General features: G+C 46.4%; 1 protein-coding gene across 1 annotated transcript in view; it reads right to left on the bottom strand.

Moving 5' to 3' along the window:
• Positions 1 to 259: 259 nt before the first annotated feature.
• The window catches only part of LOC127586222 (trafficking protein particle complex subunit 6b-like), a 33,793-nt gene continuing 9,028 nt past the window's right edge, over positions 260 to 25,024 (bottom strand). Inside the window, exon 6 of the mRNA XM_052044014.1 lies at positions 260 to 12,844. Coding sequence (XP_051899974.1) covers positions 12,813 to 12,844 — 32 coding nt within the window. The 3' untranslated portion in view covers positions 260 to 12,812. The remainder of the gene's footprint in view (positions 12,845 to 25,024) is intronic.

Raw genomic sequence — 25,024 nt, 5'->3', positions numbered from 1 at the left:
CCAGCACATCAAGTGTGGGAAGGTTGCTTAACAGTGAAAAGGACTGCAGGCAAACTCAATTAGTCTCCATCTATTCCTAGAGAATAGGTCACTCCAGTTTTCAAATAATTCATTTGATTGAAGTACTCTGAGATGCTGCTGATTTGATCCATAAATGCATATAGATTAAATCCAGCACTGTAAGGGCAAAACACCAAAAGTCTTAAAGGGTTGGAGTTGAATTCACTGTGAAATGAAGAAGAGAGCCAAAGCGTCAAAGTTCAATTAAGTGAAACATTTAATCGCACCTTTACTATTTAATAACAATGTCTCTGATCTCTTAACACGTTCCTCAGGCTTAATATGCAGTATTGATTTGTATCAGAACCTTCAAAATGTCCTCAACAATCCAAAAGAAAAAGTTTTTGCTTTTTCTCTTGCTTGGCACATTACTGAATAAGGAGGTGTGGAATTTGGAGACAGATTCACTTCACACTGGCTGGGAGCTAATGGAATCAGTCTCTGCTGCTGAGTCAGAGCCTGCCTTCAACTTGTCATTGACTAATATTTTCAAACAAGCAAATTAAATCATTTTAAAAAGGGCAGCTTTCGAGTATCTAATTATCAAATCACCTCTAAACATATAATTGCCCTCCTATCAGCCATGCTGGATCAACTTCTCACTAAAGTGCTGGCCTGCCAGAGTGACACTGTAGGGAGCTGAATGAAGCAGCGTTGTCCTCATCCATTGCCTGCCCCCAGGCTGGCTTGCTCGAGCTTCAATGAGAGCTGCTGAAGACATTCGAGACAGAAGGGCCGAGAGAGAAGGGAAGCACATGGTCACAATGGATCTCTGGTAAAGCAAGGTCCTCAAACAGTAATTACCAGAAAAGGAGGAACAAATACCTTCAGGTTACAACTAATGCACAAAACTCTCACCAGAAAGGAGTGCTTGGGACCGTGGATAATGTGGGAGGAAGTGACTGCTGAGGTAAAACAATGAAAATTCACTTGGCCTGGGATTCTCATGAGCCAAGATGCTTGAGTTATTCTGCTTGCATCCTGGGATTGAGTACAGTGGTATGTTACACTGCCTCGTGTACACTGGTGGGTCACACTGCCTCGTGTACAGTGATGTGTTACACTGCCTCGTATATAGTGATCGGTCACACTGCCTCATGTACACTGGTGTGTTATATTGCCTCATGTATAGTGATGGGTCACACTGCCTCGTGTACACTGGTGTGTAACACTGCCTCATGCACACTGGTGTGTTACACTGCCTCATGTACAGTGGAGGGAGTACACTGCCTCTTGTACACTGGGGGGGTTACACTGCCTCGTATATAGTGATCGGTCACACTGCCTCATGTACACTGGTGTGTTACATTGCCTCATGTATAGTGATGGGTCACACTGCCTCGTGTACACTGGTGTGTAACACTGCCTCATGCACACTGGTGTGTTACACTGCCTCATGTACAGTGGAGGGAGTACACTGCCTCGTGTACACTGGTGAGTCACACTGCCTTGTGCACAGTGATGGGCCACACTGTCTCGTCTCCACTGGTGGGTCACACTGCCTCATTCACAGTGATGGGTCACACTGTCTCGTTTACACTGGTGGGTCATACTGCCCCGTGCACAATGGGTCACACTGTCTCGTGTACACTGATGGGTTACACTGTCTTGTGTACACTGGTGGGTCACACTGCCTCGTGCACAGTGATGGGTCACACTGTCTCATATATAGATGTGTGTTACACTGCCTCATGCACAGTGATGGGTCACACTGCCTCGTGTACAATGGAGGGATTACACTGCCTCGTGTACACTGGTCTATTACATCTCCTCATGTACACTGGACGGATTACACTGCACTGTGTACAGTGGTGTGTTACACTGCCTCGTGTAGGATAGTGAGAATAATGCAAGATTGGAATGTGAGTGTTGTTCGGGTGAAGGGAGAAGTAATGACAGCACCTCCTATGTTCACATTGTTGGGTGGGACAGACCTGAACAATTACGGAGGAAAGCTGCCACAAAGGCGGCACTTCACAGACTGGGTTATTGTGCACATAATGGAGCTTTGCAAATGAACAGTTCATTGGAAGCAATGGATGTGACCCTGCAGACTAGAAGTGGGTCATATCAGGATATCTAGTCATCCTGTGAGGATGGAGGTTGGCATGGGTCACTCAGTAATGCATTACAATAGGTATGGATGGTTATTCAATGTGATTCAGTGGGTGAGATACAACTCCCCTGCTGTGGGTGTACTCCAGGGAGCTCCTGTAGTTTCTGGGTGAATTGTACTGCACTATCCAATATGGCAAGGAAGCTACGAATGACGTGGCTACAAGAAACATTCAATGATGCAGAAGGATTCGTTATTGGCACTGCAAATTGACTGATGGAAACCCATTGCATTGCACAGTATCTGTGGATCTGCAGTCTGAGCATCCTTCCAACAATTTATACAGTGACACTGTTGGGTACAGGGCCCACACACAATAGTCCAGGAGCCAGGCCTGTTCATTGTTGGTCAAGGCCATTTCCTGATGCCCTTAAGCCTATATAGACAAATTGTTCTACATGTTAGAAAAAAAATAGGTATTAGCAAAGGAGCTTTATATTTTCCCCAGGATGCTTCAGTATTACTAAAAGTTTCTACCACATTTGGCCACCACACTGCATTCCCTTTACAGGTTGTTATAAAGGAGAGGCCTGACTTTGAGGTGAACGGCACTGACAGGGTGGAGCTAAACTTAGTAGTGAAGCTTTCTTTGTCCAGTCTGACTTGTGGAAACCCTTAGAGTTGTCATGCAACACTTTCAGCTACATTGTGGGTGCAGGCAACACCATGTTATGGAACCCAGGCCATAAAGAGCCACTGTGTATGGTTCCCACACCATCACACCCCATGAGAAAAATTATGTGGAAATTGAAAAGGCAGCTTTGGGCATTGTTCTGGGGTTAGTGGACTTGGAAGGTTTCTAGTTGATAGGCATTTCATTATATAAGGACCATAAAATGCTGGTGACAATCTTTGAACCAAAGTCACCTATTCTAATGATATCAACTGTGCTGGTTTCTGACACTGGTCACAATTCAGATTGGCAGTTTGTTGTATTCTTCCACTCTAATGGACCTGACAATGCTTAATGTCACTGTACTATACAGTGTCCAAGGGGGAGGCTGAATAATCTGTCCACGTGGGCTATCACACTGTTGCATCTGGATTTTTCCATTGAATGTTTCACTCAGTGCTTTGTGGATCTGCAGTCACAGCAACCATGAGCCACGGCTAACCTGGAACAAGGAATCTTTCAATTGCAAGTTATTGAAAATGATTTTCTGGTAAGAGTCAAAGAGATTGTCAGGGCCACTGGCACAGAATTTCTTTTCAGGTAAGAGCATGAATATGCCTTGTCAGGGTGGACTGAGTAGGAGATGAGGGTGGGTGACAAGATCAGACCCTTCTGAACCACAAGGCAATGGTGTGTCAGGGCTGCCTAAAGGAAGCCATGGGATTGTGGATCCAAAGATGCTAAACATACACATACTGAAGGATGTCTTTGATACTCGGGAGTTATTCACATGAACATGGTAGCCAGTGATGATGTGTATTGGCCTGGGACTGATCAGGATTGGTGAAATTCTGCTCATTGTATTAGTCTTGCAAGCCTCCATTCACCTGTCCAGAGCAAACACTGAAATGACCAGCTGTTCCCTTCCAACAAATGCATATTGACTTCTTTCAGGTGGCAATGGACTATTTTTTGTGCTGGTTGACAGACACTCATATTCAGTTGTACATCTCCACAGAAAGGATCATTGAAACCCTGAGGTAGGTTTTTACAATACATGCCCCCCCTTCCCCCCACCCCACGAGAAACTGGTGTCTGCAATGGTCCATGGTTCATGATGGCATTTTGATGGCATCTGTGCTCCAATGGAATTCTCACATCTACCAATATCTAATGGAAGGCTGAATGATCTGTCTGTATGGTGAAGGAAACAATGACATAGCAGCCAGAGAGAAAAGTGGGGCAAGAATCATCTGCGTAGAGGATTGTTCCTCATTCCATCACACAACATCCCCTGTCCAAGGTGCTGAGGGGTGACTGGCAACAGTTACTATTGACTTTGGTGCAGCCTAACTTGGAAGGTTGGGTAGATGAACAGGAGCCAGGGCGAAGACCATCTCAGATGGGGAACACACTGGTTACCAGGGGGCAGAGGTTTGTTAAAATTGAGCCTTGGGGAGAACGTAGAAGTATTGGGAGTGAGGAACTATGTGGTGAAGATGCAGGGTGGATATAAATGGTGCAGGTCAATCAATGGCGAACACGAGGGGGCGTAATTTTAAAGTGATCGGAGGAAGATACAAAGGGGACATCAGAGATAAGTGGGTGCATAGAACGCACTGCCAGCAGAGGTTGTGGGAGCAGATACATTAGGGACATTTAAGAGACTCTTAGATAGACACATGAATGATAAAGAAATGAAGGGCTAGGTGGGAGGGAGGGGTTAGATAAATACTAGAGCCAGATAAAATGTCGGCACAGCATCATGGGCCAAAGGGCCTGTACTGTGCTGTAATGTTCTATTTTCTAATTGGTACATGCATGTGATGACCTTGAAGATGGTGGTTGGACATGATATGCAGAATGACCGTGGGTTTAAATTGCAGGATTGGTTTATTGCTGGACAGGAGCACCAGAGACCCAAAATCAAATTGATAACACACAGCTCTCAGGAGATAATCCATCAGAACTGGGGATGTTTGAAGTGGACACGTAAGGAGTTTCAGACACCTTTGTAGTCAAGGAGATCTCAGAGGTTAAGATTGATTAAATTTGTAGTTGTTGGTTATGTATTTATATGTAAATACCTGACTACATGCATAACTATAGTATAAATTGCATAGATATTTAATTTGTGTAGGTATGTTCCTTCTTAGGGCAAGTGGTGGTGTATTTATGAGTGTCTCGTTTGGTATGATTTCTGATGCATTGTTGTACCAGCCACTACAGTAATCTTTGATACCAGCCACTACAGTCATCTTTGATAAAGGACGTGTTACTTCCAGCTCTATTCTTGTTACTGGTCTCAATGAACAGAAACACAAAAGAGCCTATGGACACTATCAAAAGAAACTGAGTGCTGCTTTGCTGGGAGAGAGATGGTTAAAGTCTGTCCAGAGTTGGCTACTGCTGCTGGGATTCCAACTGGGCTAGTAGTCCCAGGGGTCAATGCGCAGATCAAACAACTGGTTGAGGAAACAGAAAGTACAGGGAACTAAACTAAATAATGCAGGAAGCACAAACGCAGGCATATACTTGTTTAAAAGCCAAAACCAAAATGAAACTGGGATAAAAGTACATATATTCCATGATCCTTTAATTTAGCTGCTTCATATTTGCCTTTCATTTTGACTTTGATCAGAACTTCTCCAACAATTTTAATTGATGATAATCTTACACTGAAGACCAGCAAGGTTTGGGTGAGAGGGAAAGGGATTGCTAAGTTCCTCCAGAGGCAGGTCACTATCAGGAGACAGACCTGGACACACTGCTGGTAAACAGTAGGAGATACAGCCAATGACAATGTCAGTATCTCATATCCAAACAGGAGCAGATTCAGGCCCACAGAAGGGCAGATCTCAAACTGGGCCAATAATAGATGCATCAAGTTTCTCATAACTATCCCACCACTACTCCAGGGAAGAGCATGGAGATGACTTATGAGTGGAGACATTGGACAGTGCACCAGCTCACATGGGGACGGTCCTCAGAGAGGCACTGAAACAGGCCCTTCGGCCCACTGAGTCTCTGCCAACCATCAACTATCTATTTACACATCCTATTTTTTTATTCTCCCCACATTCACATCAGCCTCCAGATTCTACTACTGTCATTCACATACACAAGGGGTGATTTACAGAGGCCAATTAGCCTACTGATCCACATGTTTTTGGGATGTGGGAGGAAATCGGAGCACTGGAAGGAAACCCATGCAGTCACAGGGAGAACATGCAAACTCCACACAGCAAGTGCTGGAGGTCAGAATTGAACCTGGGTCACTGGCATTGTGAAGCAGCAACTCTACCAGCTGCACCACTGAGGAGACATCTAGAAAATTGGAGAGGAAGGGAAAAGTGCTAGTGCAAGAGAGAAAAATGGGTAACAATAGCCAGTGTCTGTCAGGAAGGCACAGAGCATCCAAACATAAGAATATAACTCCAATTAAAGTCAGAGCAGGGAATATGGTGCAAAAGCAATACTGTAGGTTCTTTATCTGAATGCAAGCAATATTATTAACAGTTTGGATGGCACAGGTAGAAATAAATGGGTATGATCTAGTAACTACTAGAGATGTAGCTGCAAAGTGCCAAAGGTTGAGAATTAAATATTCCTGAACGGAAGGACAAAATGGAAAAATTAAAGCAGTCACCCTGATAATAAAGGATGGAACAACTCTATAAAACTCTGGTTAGGCTGCAACTGGAGTACTGTATTCAACTCTGCTGCCCCCATTATAGGAAGGATGTGGAGGTTTTGGAGAGGGTGCAGAAGAGGTTTAGCAGGATGCTGCCTGGATTAGAGGGCATGTGCTATAAGGAGAGGTTGGACAAACTATGGTTGTTTTCTCTGGAGTGGCAGGGGCTGAGGGAAGACCCGACAGAAGTTTATAAAATTATGAGAGGCATAGATAGGCAGCTGGTTTTTCTTTGCACAGAGTCGAAATGTCTAATACTAGAAGGCGAGATGTGTGGGGCAAGTTTTTTTTTACACAGTGAGTGGTGGTACAGGCAGATTCCATAAAGGTGTTTAAGAGGCTCTTAGATTGGCACATTGAATATGCAGAGGATGATGGGATATGGATCATGTGCAGGCAAAAGGTATTAGTGTTATTAATTAGTTCAGTACAACTTGGTAGGCCAAAAGGCCTGTTCTATGTTTTGTGTTAACAAGGTCAGTAAAGAGATTGGATCTAATGCAGTAGAATTTTATATAAAAATTGGAAGTGATTTAGTTCAATGTGAAACCAGGGTTTTAAATCTAAATAAAATAAACTATACAGACTTGCAAACTACCTTAGTTACCAGCAGTGGCTAATATTTAAAGAATATACATTTACAGCTAATATATATCAGTTTAAAGCACAAAAAACCGACAGGGAATGTGGTCCAGCCATGGCTATCAAAAGAAGTTAAGGATAGTATTAGATCAAAGGAAAGGGCTTATAAAATTGCCGTGTAGAGCAACAAGCCTGGGAAATGAGAACATTTGATTTCAGCAAAAGCTAAGAAACTGATAAGGAACCTTCTGGACAACACATCTCCAGCTCTAACACTGACGACCTGAATCCCATGATGTAAAAAAGATGGCTATCTTCTAAAACTTCATAGATTCTCGAACAGTTCCTATAGATTGAAAGGTGGCAAGTGTAACCCTATATCTCAGAGACGAGGAAGAGAGAAAATGTGACACTATGGGCCAGTTGGGCTATGATCAGTAGTAGGGAAAATCCTAGAATCTATTATTAAGTAAATGGTAGTAGGGCACTTAATAAATATTAATAATATTGGGCACAGTCAACAGGGCTGTATGTGTGACATCTATTAAGGATCTCATGAAACTGTAATTAGCACAATAAATAAGGGCAAACCAGTGTATATACTTAAAATTTCAGAAGGTCTTCAATAAAGTGCTACAGGAGGTCATTAAGCAAAGCTAAACCATGTGGGATTAGGGTAAAATGGCACAAGGACTGGTTAAAGGACAGAAAACGGAAGAAGAATAAACAGATCACTTTCAGGCTGGGATGCTGCGGCTAGTGGGACGCTGAGGCCCCAGTGTTCATAATTTACAATGATTTGCTGAAGGGACCAAGCATAACATATCCAAGTTGCCGATGATGCTGGACGGATGGAGGTACAGGCAGGGAGGACGATGAAGTGTGGCTTCAGGGGAAAAACAGGTTAACTCAATGGGCAAAGAAATGGCAGTAAAAATGTGCAAAAAAGAGGTTGTCATCATGTTGGTATATAAAAGAGGGACAGAAGGATGTTTCTAAATGGTGAGAAACTAAAGGATGATTTTCAGAGGAACCTGGGTGTCCTTGTTCATAAATCACTGAAGATTAAGGTACAGGTACAGCAAGCAATTAAGGCAGCAAACTGTACATCATACACTGCAAGAGGATTTGAATACAAGAGTAAAAAGGTTTTACTGCAACAATATAGGGTTCTGGTGAGATGCACCAAGAATATTGCATACAGATCTGGTCTCCATACACAAGGAAAGATGCATTTATGAGAAGGAATGCACCAAAGATTCTCCAGGTTGATTCCTGGGATGGTTATTTGTTGTACAAGGAGAGATTGAGAAAACTGGCTCTACATTTTCAAGAATCACAAGAGACTGCAGATACTGGAATCTGGAGCAAAAAACAAATGACTGGAGGAACTCAGCTCAGTGCATCTGGTGCAGGGCCTCAACCCAAAACTTTGACAATTCCTTTCTCCCCACGATGCCGGTCGACCCACTGAGTTCCTCCAGCAGTTTGATTTTTGTTCTATATATTCATGGTTGGGGGAATGAAAAGTGATTTCACTGAAACATACAAATAGGGCAGATGCAGGGGTGGTGTTTCCTCTGGCTTAGGGTGTGTACAAGCCTCAAAATAAGGGGCTGGCCATTGGGACAGAGATGAGCAAGTGAACCTTCGGAGATTTCTATCAAAGTGAGCTGCGGGGGCTCAGTCTCTACAGGAGTGGGGAGGTGATCTCTGCTGCTGGGGAGGGAGAAACGATCGCTGCAGGGGTGGGGGATGTGGTCACTAGGGTCTCTGGGTATTCAAAAGGGGGTTGGATAGAATTTGGATTTTTAAGGGAATCAAGGGACATGAGATCTGTGCAGGAAAGTTGAGGCTGAGGTAAAAGCCATTATCTTATTGAATAGCAGAGCAGACTGAGGGGCTGAATGGCCTACTCTTGCTTTTATTTCTAATGTTCTTGATGGTGAAATACTAGAGGGTCCAGTATGGTTGGAGAGAGCCACCATTCCTGAACAGCAGTGGGAACAATCCACTGACAAAGTGAAATGTGAGTTCATACCTCACAGCACCAGAGGCCCCGATTCAATGCTGACCTTGGGTGCTGTCTGTGGATTTTGCATGTTCTCCCTGCACACATTCGGGTTTGTCCTGGGTATCCTCCCACATCCCAGACGTGCAGGTTGGAAGGTTAATTGGTCACTGTAGGTTGCCCCCAGTGTGTGAGTTTTAGAATCGGGGGCAGGGGAGGAGGGGTGGGAGGATGTGCTGGGAATGTGGGAATGTGGGGAGAATGGAAGAAATAATGGGATTACTGTAGGATTAATGTAAATGGGTGGTTGATGGTCAGTGCCAAGTGCATGGGCCAAAGGGCCCGTCCCTGTGCTGTATCTCTCTCTGACTCTATGGAATGGAATCTGACGTTGGTGCCATTAGTATTCAGATTACTCCAGTAAAATTTTCATGGTAAACCAATGATGTAAGAGCTTTTTCCAGATCACGCAAGGATACATTTTGATGAAATGACCTGTGTGGATGGCATGCAAAGTTTTTCACTGTACCTTGGTACATATGGCAATAATGAACCAATTTACTGTCAATTGGTATGAGGAGATGCCACACTGAGGTCGTGCTATACCATCAGGGACCAGTATTAAGGGAGCACCACACTGTCAGAAGGGCAGTACTGAGGGAGCACCACACTGTCAGAGGGGCAGTATTGAGGGAGCACCACACTGTCAGAGGGGCAGTACTGAGGGAGCACCACACTGTCAGAGGGGCAGTACTGAGGGAGCACCACACTGTCAGAGGGGCAGTACTGAGGGAGCACCACACTGTCAGAGGGGCAGTACTGAGGGATCACTACTCTGTCAGAGAGGCCATACTGAGGGAGCACCACACTGTCTGAGGGGTAGTACTGAAGAAGTATGGTGCTGTCAGAGGGTTAGCACCGAGGGAGCACCACACTTTCAGAGGGGCAGTACTGAGGGATCACTACTCTGTCAGAGAAGCCGTACTGAGGGAGCACCACACTGTCAGAGGGGCAGTACTAAGGCAGCACCACACAGTCAGAAGGGCAGTACTGAGGGAGTAGCACTCTGTCAGAGGGGCAGTACTGAGGGAGCAGCACTCTGTCAGAGGGGGAGTACTGAGGGAGCAGCACTCTTGTCAGAGGGGGAGTACTGAGGGAGCGTTGTCATAACAAGAGATGAACATCTCATCCAAGACAACATACATATTTGCAGATCTCACAATATCAAAGAGCAGGGAGTTCTCCCAGTGCCTTGGGAAAACATTCTTTATTCAAGCAACATTGACAAATATATTACAAAAAATTATTTGTTATATAAAAAATTCATTTGTTACATTGCTGATTGTGGGATCTTCCTCTTTACCAAAATGGCTGCAGGGCTGCCTCTATAACAGCCAATGCTACACTAAAATTTCTTTGAATATCTTACATAACTGCAAATTGTTATCAATTAACATTTCCAAACTAAGGACGCTATCCCCTTCTCCCAGTTCCTCTGCTCCTGCCACATCTGTCCCCATGATGAGGCTTTTCATTCCAGGACATCTGAGATGTCCTCTTTTTCAGTAAATAAGGTTTCCCTTCCACCACCATCAATGCAGCCCTCACCCATATCTCCTCGATTTCCTGCATGTCTGCCTTCACCCTAACCCCCCACCCCAACACAACAGGGACAGGGATCCCCTTATCCTCACCTACAACCCCACGAGCCTCTGCATCCAACACTTCATTCTCCGCCACCTCCAGTGGGATCCTACCACCAGGTACATTTTCCCCTCCACTTTCCGCAGGGACTGCTCTCTCCGCAATTCCCTTATCCACTCATCCCTCTCCACTGATAACCCCCGGCACTTATCACTGCAACCGTGCTAAGTGCTACACCTCCTCTCTCACCACCATTCAGGGCCCTAGACAGTACTTCCAGGTGAGGCAGCGCTTCACCTATGAATCTAAGACTGTCACTTATTGCATCCAGTGCAGCCTCCTCTACATCAGTGAGACCCAATGCAGATTAGATGACTGCTTTGTTGAGCACCTTCGCTCCATCTGCCGCAAAAGCCAAGATCTCCCGGTGGCCACCCACTTCAATTCCACATCGCATTCCCATACCGACATGTCTATCCATGGCCTCCTCTACTGCCATGTTGAGGCCAGACGCAGGTTGGAGGAACACCACCTCATATTCCGCCTTGATAGTCTCCAACCTAACGGCCTCAACATCGATTTCTCTAACTTCCAGTAACCCCCTCCCCTCTCCTCTCCTCACTTTGTCTTCCCTCATTCCTGTGGCCCCTCACCCCTTCTCCCCCTCCCCCACCCTCATGACCTGCCCCTCTATTCCAACCTCCTCTTTTTTCCATGGTCTACTGCCCCCTCCTACTGGATTCCTTCTTCTTCAGCCCTTTGCCTCTTCTACCAATCACCTCTCAGCTTCTCACATCATTCCCTTTCATCCCCCCTCCCCCACCCACCTATCTTCCCCCTCTCACCTGGTCTCACCTATCACCTGCCAGCCTGTGCTCCTCCCCCTCCATTCTTATTCTGGCTTCTACCCTCTTCCTTTCCAGTCCTGATGAAGGGTCTTGGCCCAAAACATCAACTGTTTATTTCCCTCCATAGATGCTGCCCGACCTACTTTGTTCCTCCAGCAGTTTGTGTGTGTTGCTCCAGATTCCAGCATCTGCAGAATCTCTCGTCTCTATATTTGCAAATTATTTATGAATTTTATTTACCCCGAAATAAATTACTGAGGAATCTCTCACCTTGTCACTTTAATCATTTAAATCCGAGTCCAGTACAATCTAATACAGCAGCTGCTTCCTCTGAAAATCAGCATTAGGAACAGTGGGAGGTGAGTGAATGTGGAAAAGGGGCGAGGTACTTCAGATCTCACAAGTTGATTTTATTACAATAAAGAGCCTGAGCATTTCATAACCTGCAGTGTAGATCATGACCCTCCCGCTCTCATGACTCATCAGCTCTGAACATCAGTAACTTTACATCACGAGGTAAAATACAGGCAAGTCACAAGGGGAATTGCTACAGGGTGTGACCCCAATCCTGGGCTCTCTGGAGCCTGCCATCAAGTCTGGCACAGTGCTCTTTGCTCTGGCCCAACAAATACCTCAAGGACACATGGGGACGGTTTGCAGGCCAACTCCCCCAACATCATTAATATATGGCAGGCAGATTGAGACAGGAGTCAGCAAACCAAGAGACATAGTAGCCCTGGATTATCTCTTGTGCTTCGTTAGACAGGCTAACAACCACTTCACCATGCTCTTATTACATTCTGATTCTGTGCTTCTCAAATTCCAACAAAGCAGTAACTGAAGGTGCTGAAGCCTGTTGACAGGGCACCCTTTGCACAGTATGTCTCCAATTGTGTTTTCTCAGAAGGGGTGATGGTGGAAAATAGGGAGAGGAAGAACAGGGGAAGGGAGACAACAGCTGAGAGTAAGAGCTCAAAAAAAGCTGCTCAGGAGATAGTCACAATAATAATAGACAGTAATTTCAGGATGATTTTTGTCATATAACTGCCCCAAGGAAGGGTTCATTTATCAGCTGCCACACTCACCATAAAATAGGCTTTGATTCGTTTCTATCCCCATCACAGAACCAACTAAGAACTTCAAAGTACAGCAACTATACAGGAAATGGTAAGGCACAAATGTGTCTCCAGTTACATTTAAGCTTCATTGCTCCCTCTTTGGTCCTTGTCCAGCCACACAGAGTCCTAGGATGTCTGGATCACAACGTGAAATTTACCTGAAATGGAGAAGAGAGTTATAGAAGTTTAACTGAGACACAGGGAGATTCAGGTGTAGTTGGAGTGAAGAAGACAGGCCTAGAGAAAGGCAGGAAGGAACAGAGGCATGGATAAAGAGAGAGGGAGTGTAACAGACAGGGGAAGGGGATGGAGGACGGTGGGGGGGGGGGGGGGGGGGGGAGAGGTGCACGCCCAGAAAGCAGTTTGGCATTTTCTCACTTGAGACAACATAAATGAACAATGAATTACAAAGACAAATCAGGAACTCACTGCAATTTCCACTGCCTATGATTTTACTTAAAATATAATTAGAAAATTTTGGAAATACTCAGCAGGTCAGGCAGCATCTGTGGAGAAAGGAACAGAGGTAGATTTTCAGGTGAATGATCAATGATATTTCATCAGAAAAGGCATTTGATGGAAGGTTACTGGCCTGAATTGTTAACTTTGTTTCACTCTCCACTGAGTATTTCCAACATTTTCTGTCTTTATTTCAGATTTCCAGTTTCATGATGAGCAAGTCAACATCATATAAACAGGGGAACATGTACTGGGCACTTTTTGTGTATTGCTCCAGATTCCAGCATTGGCAAAATTTTTTTGTGTCTGTACTGGGCACCGTCTGGCTTCTCAGAGCAGCAAGTTTGAAGGGCAGCTGGAATTCTGGGAACTGTAAAGACAACTGATGAGGAGGTCTGGCTACACAGACTGATGCCAGTTCCTGCACTGGCATCAGTCACAGTGCAGGCAGTTGGCCGTTGGCCGTTGAAGAGTCTGTCTGAGCCAACTGCTCACTGCTCTTCTGCTGAGGCAGTTTGTACTCGGATGTCCATGGAGAGGAACCATTTTCCCCACAGAGTCGGCCTGGGAGACGTTAGAGCAGCGGATCCCAAAGAGGTACATACTAAGTATTTAAAAAGCTTGTGTGTTTTCGCAGGCTTTTTGTTCTTGCAGGATTTAGAAGGGCCAATAAAAAGGAGGTATTGTCAAGCAGAGCAGCCATTTTGGAGCAGCCATTGTCAGAGTGGACAGAGTCAAAGTGAGTGGCTTTGGCACAACAGGCTTCGGCATCAAGAGGCGGAGGCCACCTGCAGCAATACTGGTGAGTAGCTGGTAAGTAAAGGTAAGGTTTACTGTTATTGTTATAACTTTTAAGTAGACTACAGCTAGGTAGGAAACATAGTTCAGATGGAGGGCACGGCGATGTGCTGCAGCTGCATGATGTGGGAGCTAGTGGGCCCTGCTCGGGTGCACAGTGACCACATCTGCAGTAAGTGCTTGAGGCTGGAGGAACTTCGGCTCAGAACTGATGAGCTGGAGTCACAGCTTCAAACACTGTGAAGCATCAGGGAGGGAGAGAGTTATGTAGATGCTTTGCATGGGGAGACAGTCACACCCCCCCCCCCCCCCCCCTTGCAGCAGGAACTTCTAGGGTCCAGGAGACAGATAGATGGGTTACTGTCAGGGGAGATAAAGAGAAAGGGAACAGGCAGACAGTGCAGAGGACCCCAGAGGCTGTTCCCCTCAAAGACAGGTATTCCTCTTTGGATGCTGTTGAGGGGGATGACCTACAGAGATCAAGTGGCAGTAGCCAGGTCTCTGGCACTGGGACTGGTCCTGCTGCTCAGAAGGGAAGGGAGGAGAAGAGGAGGGCAATAGTGATAGGGGACTTGATAGTCAGGGGAACAGACAGGAGGTTCTGTGGACATGAGCGAGAATCCAGGTTGATATGTTGCCTCCCAGGTGCCAGGGTCCAGGATGTCTCTGATCAGGTCCACAGCATTCTTGAGTGGGAGGGAAAGCAGCCAGAAGTCGTGGTACACGTTGGTACCAACAACACAGGTAGGAAGAGGGATGAGGTCCTGAAAAGTGAGTTTAAGGAACTAGGCAGAAGGCTGAGAACAGGATCTCAAAGGTAGCAATCTCGGGATTGCTGCCGGTGCCACATGATAGTTAAGGTAGGAATAGGAAGAAATGGCAGATGAATGCGTGGCTGAGGAGTTGGTGCAGGGGGCAAGGTTGTAGATTTTTGGATCATTGAGATCTCTTCTGGGGAAGATGACACCTGTACAGATTCGATGGGTTACACCTGAACTCGAGGGGGACCAATATCCTTGCAGGCAGGTTTGTTAGTATGTTTCGGGAGGGTTTAAACTAGTTTGCAAGGGGGATGTGAACCAGAAGGATCGGTCAGTGGAAGAAGTGCTTGGAGTAAAGCCAGATCTAACATATAGAGAGGCTTTGAGGAAGGAGAAGCAGAGTATAGGGTATAAAAGTAGTAAGGTGGATGGGCTAAAGTGCATTTACTTAAATGCAAGAAGTATCAGGAATAAGGGTGATGAACTGAGAGCTTGGATAAATACATGGAACTATGATATTGTGGCTCTTGCAGAGATTTGGCTGTCACCAGGGCAGGAACGGATACTGAATATTCCAGGATTTCAGTGTTTTAAAAGGGACAGAGAGGGGGGGGAGAAGAGGAGGGGTGGCGTTACTGGTCAGGCATACTATTACAGCTGCAGAAAGGGTGGATAATGTAGAAGGATCCTCTCTAGAGTCAGTATGGGTGGAAGTTAGGAACAAGAAAGGAGCAGTTACTCTACTGGGAGTTTTCTACAGGCCCTGTGGTAGCAGTAAGGATACTGAGGAGCAGATCAGGAGACAGATTTTGGAAAGGTGCAAAAATAACAGGGTTGTAATCATGGGAGACTTCAACTTCCCAAATATTGATTGGCACCTGCTTCGTACCAAAGGTTTAGATGGGGCAGAGTTTGTTAAGTGTGTCCAGGACAGATTCCTGTCACAGTATATTGACAGGCCGACTAGAGGGAATGCCATATTAGATCTAGTATTAGGTAATGAACCAGGTCAGGTGACAGATCCCTCAGTGAGTGAGCATTTGGGGGACAGTGACCACCGCTCCCTAACCTTTAGCATTGTCATGGACAAGAATAGGGGCAAAGAGAACAGGAAAATACTTAATTGGGGAAGGGCAAATTACGAGGCTGTAAGGCTAGAACTTGCAAGTGTAAATTGGGATGACATTTTTGAAGGGAGATGTACTCTGGTCATTGTTCAGGGATCTCTTGCATGATGTTAGGGATAAATTTGTCCCGGTGAGGCAGAGGAGGAATGGCAGGATGAAGGAACCACGGGTGACAAGAGCGGTGGTACATCTAGTTAGGAGGAAGAAGGCAGCATACATAAGGTGTAGGCAGCAAGGATCAGATAGGGCTTATAAAGAATATAGGGTAGCAAGGAAGGAACTTAAGAAGGGGCTGAGGAGAGCAAGAAGGGGACATGAAAAGGCCTTGGTGAGTAGGGTTAAGGAAAACCCCAAGGCTTTTTTCACTTATGTGAAGAGCAGAAGGATGACAGGAGTAAAGGTAGGACCGATTAGAGACAAAAGGTGTGAAGGTGTGCCTGAAAGCTGTGGAAGTGGCTGAGGTCCTCAATGAATACTTCCCTTTAGTATTCACCAAGGAGAGGGGCCTTGATAATGCTGAGGACAGTGTTGGTAAGGTTAATGTTCTAGAGCGTGTTGATATCAAGAGAGAGCATGTGTTGGAGCTGTTAGAAAATAATAGGACAGATAAGTCCCTGGGGCCGGACGGAATATTCCCCAGGATGCTCCGGAAGGCGAGGGAGGAGATTGCTGAACCGTTGGCTAGGATCTGAGTCCTCGTTGTCCACGGGAATGGTACCGGAGGATTGGAAGGTGGCAAATGTTGTCCCCTTATTCAAAAAAGGTAGTAGGGATAGTCCAGGGAACTATAGACCAGTGAGCCTTACATCTGTGGTTGGCAAGCTGCTGGAAAGGATTCTTAGAGATAGGATCTATGGGCATTTGGAGAATCATGGTCTGATCAGGGACAGCCAGCATGGCTTTGTGAAGGGTAGATCATGTCTCACAAGCCTTATAGTGTTCTTTGAGGAGGTGACCAAACAGATTGATGAGGGTAGTGCAGTAGATGTGGTCTACATGGATTTTAGTAAGGCATTTGACAAGTTTCCATGGTAGGCTTCTTCAGAAGGTCAGAGAGCATGGGATCCAGGGAAGCTTGGCCGTGTGGATTCAGAATTGGCTTGCCTGTAGAAAGCAGAGGGTTGTGGTGGAGGGAGTGCATTCAGATTGGAGGGCTGTGACTAGCGGTGTCCCACAAGGATCGGTTCTGGGATCTCTGCTTTTCATGATTTTTAGTAATGACTTGGATGAGGGGGTAGAAGGGTGGGTTGGCAAGATTGCAGATGACACAAAGGTTGGTGGTATTGTGGATAGTGTGGAGGATTGTCGAAGATTGCAGAGGGACATTGATAGGATGCAGAGCTGGGCTGAGAAGTGGCAGATGGAGTTCAATCCGGAGAAGTGTGAGGTGGTACACTTTGGAAGGACAAACTCCAAGGCAGAGGAAAAGTTAATGGCAGGATTCTGGGTAGTGTGGAGGAGCAGAGGGATCTGGGGGTCCATATCCACAGATCCCTGAAAGTTACCTCACAGGTGAATAGGGTAGTTAAGAAAGCTTATGGGATGTTAGCATTCATAAGTTGTGGGATCGAGTTCACAAGCCATGAGGTAATGATGCAGCTCTACAAAACTCTGGTTAAACGACACTTAGAGTACTGTGTCCATTTCTGGTCGCCTCATTGTAGGGAGGATGTGGAAGTGTTGGAAAGGGTGCAGAGGAGATTTACCAGGATGCTGCCTGGTTTAGAGAATATGCATTATGAAGAGTTAGGGCTTACTCTTTGGAGAGGAGGATGAGAGGAGACATGACAGAGGTATACAAAATATTAAGAGGAACAGATAGAGCGGACAGCTAGCGCCTCTTTCCCAGGGCACCAATGCTTAATACAAGAGGGCATGGCTTTAAAGTGATGGGTGAGAAGTTCAAGGGAGATATCAGAGGAAGGTTTTTTACCCAGAGAGTGGTTGGGGAATGGAATGCGCTGCCTGGGGCGGTGCTGGAGGCCGGTACATTGGTCAAATTCAAGAGATTGCTAGATCAGCATATGGAGGAATTTAAAATAGAGGGATACGTGGGAGGAAGGAGTTAGATAGTCTTAGGCGAGGTTTAAAGGTCGGCACAAAATGGTGGGCCGAAGGGCCTGTATTATGCTGTACTGTTCTATACGGTGACTGGTCCGCTGGCTGTTTAGAGGCCTTCCGGGACCAGTGGGCACATGAGGGGCTGGATTGCATTTTAATTCAAAATCATTATGGCATTGTCAATGAGTAAATAAAGTTATCACTTTAAAAGAAAACTGTCAGGGCTCGATGCGGAAGGGCCACAGTTTAAGGCCATCCTGCCATATGATCAAACTTGGAAAATTTGTGTTAAAACCTCAGGAGGCATTTACTTTAAGTTTGTAAACAGATGACAATTGACGATGTGTTACAATATCATTACATGTTATGAAAATTTTGACCTTAACAGCCTATATTTATTTTCTTTTAGACTTGTTTTAATAAGGGAACTTTTGAAAAAAACAAAAACTACATAGAACTAAAGCCGACTGAAAATTGCAATCCTCCAAGGCCAAGGGCAAGGGGTGATTGGGAGCATGGGAGCAGTCAATGTGTTGAGAGCACCACCTTGTGTTGTTGGAGCGTTCTGTAACATACAGTCCCAGGATTTCTACACTCAACTCAGATCACAGAAATAATGTGGAATCTGCTTTGGGCACTTGTGACCCTATGGTTCAGTTCAAGTGTTGGGTGTAAACACTGTGTGTGCAGCACAAGGATGCAGTAATGGAGGGCAGGAAGGACCACTCCTCTCACGTTAACCCTTCTATTAAATGGCTGTTGACAATATGTGGGCAACAACAGAGTGGAACTAGGTCACCCAAGTCTTCTTTCTCTGAGGGAGAGATGGGGTGGTGCAAGTGGCCTTCATCGAGCGATAACCCAAAGGAGAACAACTGATACAAACAACTCTACATATGGGGCAATCAGACAAAGACCCACATTCCAACACTGTGGGGAACTGCCGGGTAGATTGGAGAAAGGATTGCTGTGGAAGAAAATTTAAAGCATTATTAAGAGGGTCAAACCGTTTCTACTGACAGTTGTCCTTGGTTCTGCCACCTAACTACCTTCATCTAGCTTGCTTGTTCTCAAGGAAGGACATGGGAACTTCTTTCTCTGGAATCATTGTTTCATAATCTATCCTAACGCTGCAGGCAGAGTAATTTATAAGCTGATAGTTGCTTCGGGTTATCGGCTAGAACATGCTGAGAAACTTTTGTATTTGTGTAAATTTTTTTGTTGTCATGTATATTTTAACTATAAAAATGAGTGTAATCCTTTGCTGAGCAGAGTTTCAGAACTCTGCTTTTAGGAGCCCGAGCTCTCCATGATATCATGCTACAATAAAAGCTTTCTAAAGCAGACGCCCTCCAGGTCCGTGTAACCTCTTTTCCGCGACAGACTGGCAACGAGGATGGGATACCCTTAGCGTTCTAACACCTTCCAAGTTGTGGAGGAACTACTGGATGGACACTTTAGCAGGATCCCTAAAAAGAACCCAAGTGGAGAAAGGTACTCTCCAAGTTTGGAGAGTTGGCATCCTAGCTGAAAGGGGGATGGCGAGAGGCGTCCTAGCTGAAAGGGGGACGGCCTACCATTAATAAAGGAACGGAGGGACTGCTGAGGAAACTCCAAACACCAGTGAGTGCTGTAGATAAGCTTTTGGGGGATATAATTGAGCGCGCAGCATAACTGTGTTCTTTTTCAGAGAATGGGAAGTGTCAGCAGTCGAGCGGCTTCTGCTGCTCCTGCGGCCCTGCCCCGACAAGCAAGATCGCAAGGGGCCTTGAAAGTAAGAAAATGGAGGAACGGATAAAAACTGTGAAGAAAGCTCGGCAGAAGGTAGGAGATCCTCTGGTGCCTCCGGGGTCACCAGCAGACACGGTAATTCAGGAAACAGGTGACGACCGATACGCTGTAACTTTTAGTAATGACCTGTATGGCTGGTCACAGGGAGATTGGCCGTACAGAGGAAGCTTTAAAATCCCTTTGATACAGACCTGGTGGGATAAGGTAGCGAATGGGAATGGGGACCCTAAGTGGGATTTTGAATATATGATGGGATGTTTTGAGAAATGGATGGAGGCGGCAAAGAGACACCAACCCCCTAAACAAAACAGAAAGAAAAGGAGGAGGAGCCTCCTGTCACACCAGGCCCCGACGAGAAGCAAGGCGCGGCATCACCAACTGCCCTGCCACCCTATCCCACGACACCAGCCCCTGTACCATTATACCCCCAGATACCTCAAATGGTATCTCAAAGAAGGAAAGATTATAGTCCTAGTATCATTCCAGATGGAGTGATGGATGAGGTAATAAAGATGGTAGCTGCCTGGCGTCAGCAAAATAACCGCACTCAGGGACAAGCAGCACCTTTAGCTCCTGCCGAAAGAGCTGGTGAACCCGAACAAGGAGCAAAGGTAGGGGAAGGTGGGGAGGCAGAACTGGGGGAAGGGGTACAAACCAGAAGTATGGCTCAATGAGCAGCCGCTGACTCCTCCACCTCTCCAACGGTTCAGGCTCCAAAGATAATGATAGGAGAAACTGCAACATTAAAACCATGAACTCCTGCAGAAGCACGAGCCATGGTGGCTGAAGCCCCTAATCCTATAAAAAGATCAGCAGCATTCCTTAATTGGGTGGAACAAATGTGTGAAATTTATAAACCTCTCCCGGGTGACTTACAAATCCTGTTGAAATGTGCCTATGGAAGTTCCTGGGCGGCTCTGAAAGATACATTCCAGATTCCGCCCGGGGAAAATGGGGATTGGCATACAAATGATGATCAGGTTCAACAAGGTAACGAATCCCAGGGTCATTGGCTGGCCTATAGAGGGAAGGAGGCCATTATGAGGACAGCACAACAACATGGGGACTTAGGAGAAGTGACTAGATGCCTACAGAGGAAGGATGAAGGAGCCCCTGATTTTATAGCTCGGTTTAGAAATACATGGGAGGAATATGCAGGGGTCCCGTTGGAAGGAAATGGGCCATTGGCCGTTCAGACACTGCTCAATTGCATGCTGACAAAGATTTTAAAGGTCTGTGTCTGACAACAGGCACAGGCCTTTAAAATGAGAAATCTGGATTGGCAAGCTATGAACTGAAATCAGATAGTGACCACTTTGGTAAATATGGATCGAGAAGGACTCTTTTGTTGGTCCTCGGGTTGGCCCTAAGACACATAAGACACAACTTTACTGGTAAGGAAGGAGAAATGGAAAAGGGGGACAGCCTTGGGGACAAAGAAGGGACAGATCCCAAGATACATGTTGGAATTGCGGAAAGAAGGGACATTGGGCCAGGGAATGTCGAAGCACCCCTTGCTGAGAACCTGTAAAGCCAATTGAACAGAATGAAAGAGGAGGTGCCGCTTTCACCTACAACCACCCTTTTCCACAAGAATAGGGGGGCCCAGAGGAGGTGGTGGTGCAGGGAGCAGTTATATCACTTTCCCAAGACACCAAAATGCAACCCATGGTAACCCTTAGAATAGGAGACACTCATTTGCAAGCCTTGGTGGACACTGGCACTACCCTGTCCTCTGTACCCACCTCCCTGGGATTACCCCTAAGTCAGAACAGGGTAGTAACCATAGGAGTAGCCGGCATTCCCCTGACAGAACCCCTATCAGAGATGTCTCTGAGAGACAGTCAAATAGAAGAAAGTTTGATAATATCCAAAACTACTCCCTTGCCCCTGTTGGGATGCCAGACTCTGTGCATACTGGGAGCCACAATTTACTGCACCCCTCGGGGCACGTATATGGAAGTACCCTCGCCCTGGACACATCAGTTAACATCCCTGCTCCTTACCCCCAAAGCTAAACTCCGAACCCATATTATACTGCTGGCAACTCGAGGGCAACCCCTATACAGTTAAGATGTGCCAATTAAGACAAGAACTCGAGAAGTTGATGCTATCGGCTCACACTGAAGCTTTGTGGGGCTTGCTGCAAGTGGTACAACACCACTCCCGATTACACTGCACCACCTGGTACACAATCTAAGATGATCCTGAATACAGACAGAAGGCAGGCACTCATGAAGGGCAAAAAACTAAGATACACCCAGAACCTTATCTCTATTTTGGGAAGGAAGGACTGGGCATCCCGGTACACCGGACCACAAAGCAGCAACCCCTGTTCCGCCTGAGACCCGAGTCAGTACCTCATTTGACCCTTGCCGTGCGGCCCCCCCCCCAATCAGGCAAAACAGATAGGCCCTATGATTAAACGGTTACAATCTGCCTCCATTATCAACCACATTGGGAATTTTGAAATGGTACAGACCTGAAAAAGGAAGAGTATATCTTCCGGGAATTTCCCGCCAGCTGGAGGACCCCTGAGTTCCAACGACAGCAACCACCTGAGTCGCCAGGCTCTACGGGCCCCTTAGCATTGGAAATAGTAAATACAGACTTGTGGGCCCTTCACAAGACACACGTAGGCCGAGTACTTAGACCACTGTGTCAAGCTAAAAAAGAATGCTGTATTACCATGTGTCAAATAGTATCGACTGGCCCCCGAGGCAGAAGAAGGCATAGCCCCGGTAATAGACTCTGCTCCAACAAGGGGTTCTCAAGCCTACTGTCAGCCCCTGTAACACACCGATACTGCCTATACCCAAAGTTGGACGGCCTAATGAGTAGCGCTTTATGCAGGATCGAAGAGCTGTAAACAACATTGTAATTCCCATAGCCCCAGTGGTACCCGACGTTAATATGATTCTTTCATCCATTCTACCTGATGCTACTGTCTACACCGTGGTCGACCTGTGTTCCGTCTTCTTTTCTATTCCCCTCCACCCGGATAGCCAGTATCTGTTCGCCTTCACTTACAAGGGGCAACAGTATACCTGGACTCAACTGCCCCAGGGGTATATAGTAAGTCCAGCCGTGTACGCTGCTGCTGTTAAACATGTCTTAGACAAGTGCCACCTGGGAGGAAGTTCCATATTGATACAATACGCCGACGACCTTTTGGTGGCGTCGCCTACCCTAGCAGACCGTGTAAAAGACTCAGTGACCCTACTCCAGTTCCTAACCGCCCAGGGTCATAGTGGCTAGATCTAAGCTACAATTTTGTCAGCCACAAGTACAGTACCTTGGATTTGCTTTGAAGGCTGGGACTCGAGAAATAAGATCAGACCGAATACAGCCCATCCTACGGATACCACCGCCTAAAACAAAGAAAGAGGTTCTTTCCTTCCTGGGGATGGTTGGCTATTGCCAGCAGTGGATACACGATTACCGTCTACATGATGCAGTCCTCCGCACCGCCACTGCAAAGGAAGCACCCGCACAGGTAGAGTGGACTCCGGAGCAAGAAACTGCATTCCAGGTTCTCAAGGCAGCTGTAACAACAGCCCCAGCCTTGGGGCTCCCCAGCTATGAACACTCTTTTCAGTCACATGTCTGTGAAAAAGGAGTGTTCGCTACCGGAGTACTCACCCAGAATCATGGGGGTGGGAAAAGACCAGTTGCTTACTATTCTACGGCCCTTCCAGCAGTGGTATTGGGAATGCCTGCTTGTCTCCGCGCAGTAGCAGCAACAGCCATCGTGGTCGAGAAATCTTTACCACTGGTTCTCGACCACCCGTGAAGTGCGAGTGCCTCATGCTGTTATGCTGCTTTTAAACTCAGCTGCGACACAACATTTTACCGCCTCTCGATGCACAGGATACAAAGTGATTTTGCTATCACACCCCAATTATACTTACTGCCAATCGCCCGCAGTCAATCCTGCTACTTTTGTTCCGGAGCCCTCAGAGGAAGACGAGCATGACTGCATTGCTATGGTACAGCACTCCACTTCCCCTAGAGTGGATCTGAGGACGGACCCTTTGCCAAATCCAAACTTGACCCTCTTTACTGACGGGTCTTCACATAAGCCAAGAGATGACCTACTCCTTGCCAGCTATGCCGTGGTGGATCCACACCAGACAGTGGAGGCCTATGCGCTGCCTCAGGGCACTTCAGCACAGGCGGCAGAACTTTTTGCCCTAACCTGAGCTTGTATACTGGCTAAGGATCAGACAGCCTGTGTGTGTGTGTGTGTGTGTGTGTGTGTGTGTGTGTGTGTGTGTGTGTGTGTGTGTGTGTGTGTGTGTGTGTGTGTGTGTATACACACATACATATCACACAATATATATATATATATATAGACATACAGACTCTCGCTATGACTTTGGCGTTGTTCATGACTTTGGCCAAATATGGAATAGAGGTTTCATTACATCCACGGGAAAGTCCATCAAACACTCCCAGCTAGTGTTAAACTTGCTCGAGGCAATTCAGTTGCCCAAGCAACTAGCGATTATTAAGTGCGAAGCACATACCAATGCAACAGACGAAATTTCCCAGGGGAATGCCCACGCTGACCAGGCAGCCAAAAAGGTGGCAGCAGCACAGAAACCAGTTCTGCAAGCCCTCCGCACCTCAAGTAACCCTCTTGTCCCTGTTTTAGAGTCTTCTGAATTACAGGCAGCACAGCAGCACGCTAGTCCACAGGAAAACAGACATGGGAGAAGGCACAATGCCACTACAAGGATGGATTTTGATTTCACCCAGATGGGCAGGTGGTATGTCCAAGAAACCTGTTTTTGCCCGTGTCGCCTCGTGCCTGCACAGACACACACGGGCAAAGGAGCAATGCAACATGCAATTGATCAACAATGGTTCGCCCCCGGCATAACCCCAACCATACAGAAAATCACTCCATCCTGTCTGATTTGTCAGCAGAATAACCAAGGACCGGGGCCTGCCAAGTGTGATCACCTCCCGATGCCTAAAATCCCCTTTGAAAGTTTGCAGATTGATTTTGTACATATGCCCCCAGCCTCGGGGTATAAGTACATGTTGGTAATTGTGGACACGTTCACCTGATGGGTGGAAGCCTACCCCACACGAAAAGATGATGCTCGAACGGTGGTAAAAATATTATGGAAGGAACTAATACTGAGATATGGAATACCCATGGGAATAAACAGTGACCGAGGTACTCACTTTACCGGCAGGATAGTGAAAGATTTAGTGCAGGCCATGGGATTTCAATGGAAATTGCATATTCCTACCAGCCTCAGTCCTAAGGGATAGTGGAAAGGGTGAATGGGGAATTGAAGAATGCCCTATCCGAAGTGTGTCAGGACAA

The sequence above is a fragment of the Pristis pectinata genome, chromosome 35 (genome assembly GCF_009764475.1).
Source record: "Pristis pectinata isolate sPriPec2 chromosome 35, sPriPec2.1.pri, whole genome shotgun sequence".
In the NCBI taxonomy this organism is placed as follows: domain Eukaryota; kingdom Metazoa; phylum Chordata; class Chondrichthyes; order Rhinopristiformes; family Pristidae; genus Pristis; species Pristis pectinata.
This window is presented reverse-complemented; position numbering and strand designations above follow the sequence as displayed.